This window comes from Macaca thibetana, chromosome 10, assembly GCF_024542745.1.
Source record: "Macaca thibetana thibetana isolate TM-01 chromosome 10, ASM2454274v1, whole genome shotgun sequence".
Taxonomy (NCBI): domain Eukaryota; kingdom Metazoa; phylum Chordata; class Mammalia; order Primates; family Cercopithecidae; genus Macaca; species Macaca thibetana.
In genome coordinates, this window is record NC_065587.1 from 65331863 (window position 1) to 65345219 (window position 13357).

The 13357-nt window shown below is 42.6% G+C and overlaps 1 protein-coding gene across 1 annotated transcript in view; it reads left to right on the plus strand.

Annotated features, from left to right (window-relative positions):
• PIGU (phosphatidylinositol glycan anchor biosynthesis class U) overlaps nucleotides 1–13357 on the plus strand; it is a 110016-nt gene that overhangs the window by 40828 nt on the left and 55831 nt on the right. The window contains exon 7 of the mRNA XM_050807160.1: nucleotides 12035–12132. Within this exon, the coding sequence (XP_050663117.1) occupies nucleotides 12035–12132 (98 nt within the window). The remainder of the gene's footprint in view (nucleotides 1–12034; nucleotides 12133–13357) is intronic.

The window sequence follows — 13357 nt, forward strand, 5'->3', positions numbered from 1 at the left end:
TTTCTGGAATGAATTTATTGATTTTTTTCCTTTTTGTGGATGATGGGGTCTCACTGTGTTGCCCAGGCTGGTCTCGAACTTCTGGGCTCAAGCTGTCCTCCCACCTCTACCTCCTTAAGTGCTGAGATTACAGGCGTGAGCCACCACACCCAGTCGGATTTCTGAAATTTATTGCCACATTTATACTCCCATAAGAAACGTGCAAGAGTCCTTGTATTTGTACAGTATTGTTAAATAGTTCGTGTGCTCGGGAAGTAAAGAGTAAAAAGTTTTACGCAGAACCTTTTACTTAGAGTTTGCTTACCTTTTCTGGGGTGGCACACGAGGATGCCTTAGGTCTTTATAAGAGATTGTTTCTCGCCGGGCGCGGTGGCTCAAGCCTGTAATCCCAGCACTTTGGGAGGCCGAGACGGGCGGATCACTAGGTCAGGAGATCGAGACCATCCTGGCTAACACGATGAAACCCCGTCTCTACTAAAAAATACAAAAAAAAAAAAAAACTAGCCGGGCGTGGTGGCGGGCGCCTGTAGTCCCAGCTACTCGGGAGGCTGAGGCAGGAGAATGGCATAAACCCGGGAGGCAGAGCTTGCAGTGAGCTGAGATGCGGCCACTGCACTCCAGCCTGGGCGACAGAGCGAGACTCTGCCTCAAAAAAAAAAAAAAAAAAAAAGATTGTTTCTCTTGGAATGCTTATGAGTGGTCTTTCTATAGGCCTATTAGTTTAATTTATTATTGGGTTACTTAAAATGGCTTGATATTGCATAGCCTGAATTGTCTTGTTCTGAAGATTGTGGTCATTTTTGTCAGAAACAACTCTTAACAGTAAATACTCTGCTGTCTGTGAATACTCCCTGCCTCAATCCCTGTTTCCAGAGTGTCAGGTTCAGATAGGTTGTCATTTATCAAGGTGTCTGGTGTCCGTAAAAATAAAGAATACACGCAGCAGTCTGGCAGAAGGGACCAAGTACTGGCCTTTGGAAATGTCACCTTTAAAATAGCCGAGTGCAAAGATAGAGAAACTGAAGACATGCCCTCAGAAGGTGCATGTTTATTTGTTTCCCTAGGAGTCGCACATAAAAATGTAAAGTATGCCGTTAAAAAAATATATTTTATGCCCTGTAAGTCAATGATAAGGTTTTTGTTTGGGGAAGAAAAACATGTAAGTTTTATGTATCTCTTTCACAGCCATGTTTTTTTTTGTTTCACAGAGCAAAAAAGTGTTTTATATCACTCTAGATTTTTGTTTAATGAATTTATAGACATTTTCATAATGTTATATACATAATTTTGTTTTACTTTTATCACTTATTAAAAAATTCAGACCTACAAATTGAAAAGTAAGTCTTTCATCACCCTGCCCCACCTCCACTTCAGTTCTTCTTGCGTATTTGTTATGAGGTTCCAGCCCTTCTCTTTTGTTGAACATTTGTTTTCCATTATTTGCTACTGTAAATAACTCACCAACATTTCTAATCTGTTAAAATATTTGAAGAGTTCTATTTTAGCTAGGTCTCTGAACCACTCTAGCTCTTTGAGTGTTTTAGTAATCTCTGCTAACAGTATATATAATAAAGTTAGTTCAGTTATAAATTCTGCAAGTTATATTTCTACAGTTCACATTTTACTGCATATTAATAAAATTATTTAATAAAATTAATGTAGGAATAATTTTATTTTAAAAAAGAAAATATTTGTGAAAATTCACAAGAAAAGGAGTATAAATCATGGAAAATTATGGAAAAATATTCAACTCCATGGATAATTAATAAAGAAAAGCCAATTGAAATTTTAAAACTTTTGAACACTTTTTTTTTTGCCTTGGAAATTGGTAAAGATTTTAGAAGCTAATTCTCAGTTCTGGCAAAGGTTCTATCAAATAAGTATTTTCCCACATGGAAGTTGGCAGATAAATTTGTATAACCATGGGCAGTCTTAAAATGTTTGGAGTTTTTAAAAATTTTATTTATTTATTTTTCTAACACTATCCACCAGAGGATAAAATGTTCGTAGTTTTGATTTTTTATTCTACTTTTGAGAACCTATCCTAAACTAATGCAGAAATATAGACACAAAGCTTTATGGTGCAAAGTTATTAATTGCAGAATTATTTACAATCACTGGAAAAATTAGAAAATACTTTAGAGGGGATTTGTTAAGTAAAATACGGTTTACCCATGTAGTAGGATATTATGCACATGATGTTTAAATATAATTTTAAACTATGTGAAAATGTTTTTTTAAAACAATGTAAAATTTTATCTATCTATCTATATATCTATATATATATATTTTAATCTAATTTTATTTTTTGGAGACAGGGTCTTACTCTATCACCCAGGTCACCTAGGCTGAAGTGCAGTGGCACAGTCATAGCTCATGGTAATTTCACACTTCTACGCTCAAGTGATCTTCCCACCCCAGCCTCCCATGTAGCTGAGATGAGGGGCATGCACCACCATGCCTGGTTGATTTTTTTTTTCTTTCTTTTTTTTTTTCTTTTTTTTTTTTTTTTTTTGAGACAGAGTCTTGTTCTGTTGCCCAGGCTGGAGTGCAGTGGTGTAATCTCAGAATTTTTTAAGTTTTTGTAAAGACCAGATCTTACTCTGTTGTCCAGGTGGTCTTGAACTCTAGGCCTCAAGCAATCCACCTGCCTCAGTCTTCCAAAGTGCTGGGCTTACAGGTGTGAACACCCATGCCCAGCATTTTAATGAATCTCAACTATGTAAAAGCAACAAAAATAGTTAGAAAATAGATCCCAAAAGGATAATACGTGTTCCTGTAGAATAAGTTCATGGGTGAGTTTATTTCTTTTCATATAGATATTGATATAGTTTTGTTTTTTTTGAGATGGAGTTTCGCTCTTGTTGCCCAGGCTGGAGTGCAATGGCGCGATCCCGGCTCACCGCAACCTCTGCCTCCCGGGTTCAGGTGATTCGCCTGCCTCAGTCTCCTGACTAGCTGGGATTATAGGCATGTACCACCACATCCAGCTAATTTTGTATTTTTAGTAGAGACAGGGTTTCTCCATGCTGGTCAGGCTGGTCTCGAACTCCCGACCTCAGGTTATCCACCCGCCTTGGCCTCCCAAAGTGCTGTGATTACAGGCGTGAGCCAGCACGCTCAGCCTCATATGTTTTTTTCCAAATTTCTTCAGTGAGTACATAATTAAAAACTAAATTAAATTAACTTGATTGATAAGAAGATAGGGGCAGTGGAAGTAAACTTGGCAGTGCTCCCCAGACTTCCATGGAGCAGATACATCACAGAAGGGAGTGACCTTGTTTGCTCTGTCCCCTCGACTCTTGCTGCTTGCTTTCCCCTGGCTTCCTTTGTGGCAGCCCAGGGTTGCCTGGGACACTGAGAGACACAGGCCAGGACAAGGTCTGGGCCATTGTATTGTGATGTCCTTATTGGAGTGTTGGCTGGGAAACACAGGTCTTTGGGCAGGGTTGATATTAGTTTAGTAGAGCAGCTTAAGTTTCACTTTGAAGGCTGTTGCTTGGGCAAAGTGTACTCTGCCTTTCAGTGAGCTAATTAAAAACTCCCTCCCTGGGAAGTAGTCTTCATTAGGCTTTAAAAAGGAAAACAAACAAACAGATGCTAATAGATGGTCCTGCCTTTTCACTGTTGGTGTTTGTCAACAGTGAGATATTCCCAACTAGAAATTCTTGAAATTTGCCACCTAAGCGTTCTTCCAGCTTTCCTTATGCCACCAAAAAAGGCCATGTGACAGGACTTGCTTGCCAAGGAGAAAGAAGGATCAGTGCTATCAGAAGGTATTCAAGCATGATTAAGAGTCCAGGCTGCTCTCGTGTTAGACTGATCTGGTGGCTAATCCCAGCTCCACTGTTTCTGGCTCTGTCACCTTGGGCAAGTCACTTAACAGTTCTAAGCCTCAGTTTCCTTATGTGTAGCATGGGGATGAAAGAGTGTCTACCTTATAGAGTGAATGTAAAGAATGAATGGTATGGCAAATGGTATGGAGGCATGTAATAACTGCTCAGGTGGTAGTGGTTGCTATTCTTTTTTTTTTTTTTTTTTTTTTGAGACGGAGTCTTGCTCAGTCGCCCAGGCTGGAGTGCAGTGGCCGGATCTCGGCTCACTGCAAGGTCCGCCTCCCGGGTTTACGCCATTCTCCTGCCTCAGCCTCCGGAGTAGCTGGGACTACAGGCGCCCACCACCACGCCCGGCTAGTTTTTTGTATTTTTTAGTAGAGACGGGGTTTCACCGTGTTAGCCAGGATGGTCTCGATCTCGTGACCTCGTGATCCACCTGTCTCGGCCTCCCAAAGTGCTGGGATTACAGGCTTGAGCCACCGCGCCCAGCCGCTATTCTTAATAGTATCTTCCCTTTCAAAAGATCCGTCTGAGCTCTGACCATGTCACTGATCCAGTGAGCTCTGACCACGTCACAGCACTCCAATCTGGACAACAGAGCGAGACTGTGTCTGTAAAAAAAAACTTAAAAAATAAAAGAGACCTCATGATTGTTAGCATCCTTACAGGCCTTATAGGGAGGCCTGGGAGGTTTCAATGAGGTTCTCTTCCTGGAGCCTAGCCTTAGAGGAACAATGGAAGAGTGATGATCCTGAGGCCTGGTGATCCCATCACTTCCAGTGGAGGTTCCTGTGGGCCAAAGCCCTGCCAATGGAAGGAGTCATAGAGGACTCAAGGACCCAGTTTTTGTCAGGTCAACCCAACTTCAAAGCCTGCTTATTCTAATTACCAGCTCTTTAGCCTTGAGCAAATCATGCAGCCTCAAGAGCCTCAATTTGATCCCAGAATATCTACCTTCTAGAGATAGCGGAGGAATAAATAAGAAATATAAAATGCTTAGCATGCTTCCTTAGCAGAATCCACTCAATAACTAGTTGCTCTGCCTATTGTTATTTTTTATGGTGCAGACAGATTGAGATCAAGAGGGTGGCACAGTGATGCAGTCAGAACATGGGGTCTGAAGTAAAACCATTTGGTTTAAATCCTGTTGCTCTCATTCACTAGTTTCGTGACCCCAGGCAAATAACTTATCTGCCTTTCAGTTTCATTATCTGTAAAATGGGGACAGTAATTGTATCCACTGCATGGAATTATTGAAAGGACTAAATGACTTAAGGCAAGTAAAGTGCTTACAGTCATGGCTGGAACAGAGTAAGTGCTCAATAAATTATCATCGTTATCACTGATATGTACTCAGCTCTGAGAGAGGCTGCCTTGTTAAAAGAGCACACTTGGCAAGGAATGTAATACATTGGCCCTGCCCCCAGGAATGCCTCCTCCTCCTGGGCAGTCTCACTTGTTGCCCCAGACCCTGGTGCAGCTTCCTCTTCTGATAGTTTTGTGGGACCTGAGCCCTTTTGACTACATTCCAGTGTGTCTCTGCCTGTCTTGGTACAGGTCATCATCTGTGACCCAATCTCTTTGTTCTCTGATTACTCCACTTGAAGTCCCTGTCCTGAACCAGTCCCCATGGCCCCACCTCATTACATTCCTGCTCAGTCCTGTAGCTGTGCCGCCCACCCAGGCCCAGATCACTGTAAGGTACAGTCCCTGGAGGCAAAGTATTACCCCAGGTCTTGCTGAGGCTTGTTTTGGCCCCCACCCTGACACAAATAGGGAGTTAGAAGACATAACATATTCAAAGCTAGATTGAGTAGATAATGAAATTTCCTGATACTACAGCCAATGTACATACACATTTGACCAATTTACTCTAATATCCCTAGGATAAAGCTAAATATCAAGGTTTGTATAGAAAGCCTAGTGCCTGTGCATCTGGGCTGCCCTAGAAAATAGTAGATTATATCATTTTGGGGTAAAACTCTTAGTCTTCTTGGCACAGTTCCTTTTGGTTAGGCGAGCGTGATGCCCTAGCTCTTGCCCACATGAGGCTGCCATTGCAGACATGATTTCAGGTATCCTGTCTGGGCCTGTAGGTAGATGTTTTTGGATGACTGTGCAAGCTAAGCCCTCCGTGATCTGACTCCTACCTGCTTGCTGAGACTTTTTGGATTGTAACTTTTTAAATTTTTTTAGACGGAGTCTCGCTCTGTTGCCCAGGCTGGAGTGCGGTGGCATGATCTCGGCTCACTGCGACCTCCACCTCCCGGGTTCAAGTGATTCTCCTGCCTCAGCCTCCTGAGTAGCTGGGACTACAGGCGCCCGCCACCATGCCCAGCTAATTTTTGTATTTTTAGTGGAGATGGTGTTTCACCATATTGGCCAGGCTGGTCTTGAACTCCTGACCTTATGATCCACCTGCCTCGGCCTCCAAAGTGCTGGGATTACAGGCGTGAGCCACCACACCCGGCTGGATTGTAACTTTTTATTGAAGTATGACATATATACAGAAAAATATATAACTCATTAGTGTACAGATACATGAATTTTCACAAGACGTTGAATAACCAGCACCCAGATTAAGAAACAGTGGTACTAGCATCCACGAACTCCTTTTGTGTTCTCTTTCCAGTCACTCCTCCCAGCTCTTGCCCTGTTTTGGCTATATTGAGCTAATTACAGTACCCACCCCCTACCCCAGCACACTGTTCTCTCTTGCCCTCCTGCCCGTGCACAGCCTTGGACTGCCCGGCCTCACCTACTCATTGTTCAAAACTCAGGTGTCAGCCTCCCTTGATGGGCTAAGTCTGCTTCCTTTGTACTTTCCTCCTCTATTTTGTAATTGTTTACTGGCAGCTGCCTGAGGATGGAGACTATCTGAGTCACCAGGTTTCCTGGCACCCAGCACACTCTTCGTATAGAGCAAACTCCAGAAATGTTTGCTTATTGCACAGTTTGTTTAAAATATTTGAAGTCACTTCTCACTTTCCTTGATCTTCTCTGACTCTGCCCCAAGCACATATCATTCCTCTTCTGCCTTCCTAACTCCTTTTTATCCCTTCTAGCTTTTTTCAAAACACATAGCGCTTTCTGGGTCTCCTGCCTGCCTCCATACTCACCGTCACTTTTGCTCAGGCTGTGCGTATGCCCCGTCCACACCTGTCCCAGCATCCCACACCCAGATTTCCCACACACCAACCTACTGACTGTTGCAGCACCGTGTTTCTGCCCCCAGACTGCAGGCCTCAGCCATGCAGTAGTTCACAGAGAGCATTCTCTGGGCCAGCTCCCTGCCGCAACAAACCTTCAATCGCTATTCTGCAGGCTCTGCTTTATTTGAGTCAGATTTATTTTGTGTTTTGCCCATGTTCATGACTGTGTATTACACTTCATAAGTTTTTCTTCCTCAAGAACATTGGTTTCCTTTAATATTCTTGTATTTTTAAAAAAGATTTCATATGTATTGCTGAATGATATTCATTCATTCATTTCTTCATTTGTTCATTTATCACATGTGCCAGGAACTGTGCTAGGTGCTGGAGAGCCAAAGTTAAGATAAATGTATTGCCCTTGAGAAACTCACAGAGAAATGGGGAGAGAGAGAGAAACATATGCAGATTATTATAAGATAGCATTGGTATTGAATGAGATAGGCTTATTAACACAGGGATTAAGAGTGGGTACCGGAGTCAGCTATGTGGTTTTGGTCACATTACTGAAGCTTTCTGTTTCTGTGTCTTGGTTTCTTGACCTGTAAAATGGGTAGAATGTGTGGTTTTTATCTCAGTAAAGCTGTTATAAGGAGCAGAAATAGAGCTTTCACAGGGCTATTGTGATGTTTCCTGAGGACCTTTTTGAGTCAGAAACTGTTCTCGATGCAGAGGATACAGTACAGTGCCTGGCACCTAGGAAGTGATCCATAAATGTCAGCTATAATCACGGTTTATGTTACCACCTTTGCTTGGGCTCATAGACAAAGTGACCTTTCACCTGGCTATCGAAGGAATGGTTTCTACTAGAAAAAGGGCAGAGAAGGATGGCTTAGGCAGAAGGAATAGCCTAAGAACAGACACAGAAGAATGAAACAGCATGATGTTTTCAGAAATTGGGAATAGTCCAGTGTAGCTGGAGGACAGGGTGTATGTGGAAGAGTGGTGAGAGGTGAAACTGGAGAAATGAGACCCAGTGGTGAAGGGTCTTGTTTGCTGTTGGAGTTTAGACTTAACCCGATAGATGAAATGGAACCATCAGAAGCCTTTAAAGACTGGCTTGCCACAATCTGAACTGCTTTAGAAGGCTCCTTTGGTGCTTCTGTGGATGGACTTGGTTGAGAGGCAATTGGGAGACCGCTAAGGAGGAGAGGGAAAGGCTGCTGGAGAGAGATGATGAGAGCAAGAACTGAAGGGATAAATGCTCCAGAGGTGGATCCACAGGGCTTGGTGACTGGTGGAGGAAAGAACATGGGAGCTGGAGGGTGAAGGGTTGCCAGGGTATCTGGCTAGTTGTTGATGCCGGTTACCGACAAAGAATAGCAGGAGGAACAGATTTTTCCTTCCCAAAGACTACTTCAGTCTATGGAAGGAAGACTGCTTCTTCCTGATCCTAGGAGCAAGTATTCTAAAACTCACAAGTCCATTCGACTAGGCTGTGAGCCTCTTTTTCTCTCTTGGGCCTTATAAACAGTCGGTTTCAGACAAGCAATTATTAACCTCAGGCAATTAGGGCAGGAGATGGCTGTGTTTATTTCACTCCTTGTGTCTCCTCGGGGAGAGAGAGGAGAAAGTCATGTGTTTGTTTTCACCATACTGTGCGAATGGATGGAGTTGGAGCATTAGCCTCCATCCTCTGGTAACAGACACATGGACCTCTTCTCTTGCCTACTCCCAATCCATAGAGAACCATGTTAAGTTAAAAAGTTCTTTTCAGTGTTTTCCCTCTCTTGGCCAGTTTCCCACCAAAACATTCAGATTTTTGACCCAATGAAAGAATCAATCCCTAGCTCACTCTAGCTGTTGGGCTCCAGAACAGCACCTTTCCCACTACTGCCACCTCCCTATCCCAGAGTGACCTGGTTCTGAGTCTAAAGTCTGTGGCTCAGCAGATGTATGCATGCCACTGCTGGTGTCACAACTTAGCTGAGCATGATCCTGTTCCTACACAGTCATAATTATGAGTACCCTGGATACAGGACATCATGACTGGCACTGTCAATATGGCGAGACATCCCCCCTCTCCATAGAATTCTGTCCTGTTACTTCTAGCTTCTTTCTTTCTCTGCCTCCCTTCTACTTTCTGTCAGCTAGGGTTTTTCTAGCTGATGAGTTTCTTTGGTTTGAAGAATAAAGCACACAGAGTTCTTTTCTCTCCACTCCCTTGTCTGTGAAGTTGTCGTGTTTATAACCCTTTGTCTTCCAAGGTAGTTTTTAGATGTTTCAAGTATACAGACCACTTTGGTGGCAAAAGATCTCGTCAATTATCTCTTCCTGTTTGTCTCTAGAGCTGGATTAGCAGAGAGGTAAAACTCCTTGGACTGGAGTGACTGGTTCCTCCTTTTATGAAACACCATTGAGAGGATGTGTTATTTTTATTTTTTTATTGAAACAGGGACTTACTCTGTCACCCAGGCCGGAGTGCAATGGTTCAGTCTTAGCTTACTGTGGCCTCAACCTCTAGGGCTTAAATGATCCTACCACCTCAGCCTCCTAAGTAGTTGGGACCACAGGTGTGTGACACCACAACCAGCTTATTTTTTTTATTTTTATTTTTGTAGAGATGGGGTTTCACTATGTTGCCCAAACTAGTCTCTAACTCCTGGGTTCAAGCAGTCCTCCCACCTTGGCCTTTCAAAGTACTGGGATTACATGTGTGAACTACCATGCCCAGCCTGTTACTTTCAGTAAATAGTTGACCCCACACTAATGAGAGTGAGCATGGATATTGTCGTTTTAGAAAACATCATTACAAGACACCTGTTGGGCTTTATACCTTGGACCATCAATTGCACCCTACTGATTTCTGGGCCACTTGGAAACTCCTGTTGTAAACTAGGGCTCTCTATCCTTAGTTTTAGAGTATCCTGTTGTCTTAAGGGAATAGCTATTTTTTCAAAGAAGTTAGCTTTTTTCTTATGACAAAAACAAAGCATGTTCATTTTAGAAAGTTTAGAAAATGCAGTGAAGCAAAAATGGAAAATTGTTCATAATTTCACTACCCAGAGATAACCACTATGAACTTTGTGGCCTTGGCTTTTAGTCTTCTATTTATTTACTTATTTTTGGTAGTCTGAGACTGGGCAATTTATAAAAGAAAGAGGTTTAATTGGACTCATACTTCCACATGGCTGGGGAAGGTCTCACAATCATGGCGGAGGGCAAAAAGCACTTCTTACATGGCGGTGGCAAGAGAGAATGAGGAAGAAGCAAAAGCGGAAACCTCTGATAAACCATTAGATCTTGGGAGACTCATTCACTATTACGAGAATAGCATGGGAAAGACCAGCTCCCATGATTCAATTACCTTTCCCTGGGTCCCTCCCATAACACATGGGAATTCTGGGAGATACAATTCAAGTTGAGATTTAGGTGGGGACACAGCCAAACCATATCATTCTGCCTCAGCCCCTCCAAATCTCATGTCCTCACATTTCAAAACCAATCATGCCCTCCCAACAGTCCCCCAAAGTCTTAACTCATTTCAGCGTTAGCCCAAAAGTCCACAGCTTAAAGTCTCATCTGAGACAAGGCAAGTCCCTTCTGCCTATGAACCTGTAAAATCAAAAGCAAATTAGTTACTTCCTAGATACAATGGGGGTATAGGCATTGGGTAAATACAACCATTACAAACAGAAATTGGCCAAACCAAAGGGGCTACAGGCCTCATGCAAGTTGGAAATCCAGCAGGGCATGATCTTCTTTGACTTCATGTCTCACATCTGGGTCATGCTGATGTAAGAGGGGGCTTCCCATGATCTTGGACAGCTCCACCCTTGTGGCTTTGCAGGGTATAGCCTCCCTCTCAGCTGCTTTCACAAGCTGGTGTTGAGTGTCTGTGGCTTTTCCAGGCCCACAGTGCAAGCTGTTGGTGGATCTACCATTCTGGGATCTGGAGGACGGTGGCTGTTTTCTCAGCTCCACTAGGTGGTGCCCCAGTAGGGACACTGTGTGGGGGCTCCGACCTCACATTTCCCTTCCACACTGCCCTAGCAGAGGTTCTCCATGAGGGCCCCGCCCCTCCTGCAAACTTTTGCCTGGGCACCCAGGCTGGAGTGCTGTGGCACAATCTTGGCTCACTGCAACCTCTGCCTCCCAGGTTCAAGCAATTCTCCTGCCTCAGCCTCCCAAGTAGCTGGGATTATAGGTGCCCACCACTACCCCTGGCTAATGTTTATTTTTAGTAGAGACGAGGTTTTACCATGTTGGCCAGGCTGGTCACGAACTCCTGGTCTTGATCTGCCTGCCTCGGCCTCACAAAGTGCTGGGATTACAGACTTGAGTTACTTTGCCTGCTGGCTTTTAGTCTTCTAAAAAATGTTTGTGCATGTTTTTTAATAAAAGAAATGATAATATATGTCTCTTTTATAAACTTCATTTAATAGGATATTATAAACACCTTTCTGTGTCATTGCATATTCTTAATAGCATCATGTTTAATGATTTCATAGTAGTCCATTTTATATAGGAAGTGAGGACATTACTAATAAAATTAATATACTTTCGTTTGAAAAAAAAAACATGAATTCTCATGAATGTAGCAGGTAAGGAAGGGCTGTTGTAAAGAGTGATAAGTGTTGCAACAGTCAAAGGGATGGGTTTCCAGCTCTGAATAACATAAGCAATAATTGTAGGCTTAGTAAATTGGTACATTAGATAGGACATGGATGTTAATAGACTTGCTCCTTTATACATCTTTGGGTTGAAACTTTGTAAAATCGTTCTAGGTCTCAAAATTTCACAAGATTTATGCCTGTAGTGTCTCAGGTTGCCAAAGGTAGATGGTTTTGACTTTCTTGGTTTTCTTTCATTGGAAATCAAGCCAAGAAGCTCTGACTGTGTGAATTTGCATAGCACCTTGTGTACCAGGAGGCACTTGGCAGGTGATTATTTGAGCAGTTATGGAAGGTTTTGTGTTGACAGGGACTCACTGAGTCTAATCATGATTGATGAGGCTGGATTATTCCATACATTTCTTTCTTTTTACAGGCAGTGCTTTCCTCAGTGCTATTTTTCTTGCCTTAGCGACATACCAGTCTCTGTACCCCCTTACCTTGTTTGTCCCAGGACTCCTCTATCTCCTCCAGGTAAGCGCTTGCTGGTCAGAAGCCAGCACCCAAGTGACATTTAATACATGGCCTGGTCCCTGCTCGGGGGAAGTAAGGGCATGGGTTAGTAAAGGCAGCAGGAAACTTGCTCCTAGTTGAAAATACAAACACATAGAAACTTGACTAACTTTAAACAAAGTAGACTTAGTGATCATTAAGTCCCAACTACAGTTGACCTCCCCATATCTGCAGGGGATATGTTCTAAAGCCCCTAACGGAGGCCTGAAACTGCATTTGGTACCGAACCCTACATATACTATGTTTTTTCTATCTAATAACTAAGATAACTACTAAGTGACTAACAGGCAGGGATACACTAGACAAAGGGGTGATTCATGTCTCGAGTGGGACAGAGCAGGACAGTGTGAGATTTCATCACACTACTCAGAATGGCATGCAATTTAAAACTTATGAATTGTTTGTTTCTGGAATTTTCCATTTTAGTACCACAGTTGACAACAGGTAACTGAAACCATGGAGAGTGAAACCTCAGATAAGGGAGGCACTACTGTATGCATATCCTTGCGAATGTATAAGTGCATTTTATTTTAGATATTTGCAAATGCAACTATCTTGCATTTTTCTTTTCTCAACTAATGATCCCCTCTGAGCTCATTTCTTTAACTTTTCTTTGTAATAACACTTTGTAACATTCTTACAGGACTTAAATGGAGTATGTGCATCTGATATAATGCTTGGAACATTGTGGGTGATCAATAAACATTAATTGAAGAATACAAATAGCTGACATTTACTGAGAATGGATTACACGTCAGGCACCATGCTAAGCACTCTGTAGGCATCATCTCATTTTAACCTTATAAGAACTTTATGGAGTAGGTCATATTATTAGCCATGTATTAGTCTAGTATTAGCCATATTAGACACATGAATTGAAACTGGAATGTTGGGAGGTTAAGTCACTTAAGGTCACAGGACCAGCGAGTGACATTGCTGATATATGAACTGTGGCCATCTGATGCCAGAGCTTGCTCTCTAATCATCTTTTTCTACTCAAATGAGAATAGTACATGTTTCTTCAAGAGGAAGTAACTGCATGTAGGCCCCACATTGTCCAAATCTTTTCTTACAAGAGAAATGTTTCTTGAAAGTGTACAGGTGACAGTGCCAGGACTTAAACCCAGAAATGTCTGATTTCGGAGTCTTTCTTAATCTCAAGCACTGCTAAAGCTGAGTGTGTATT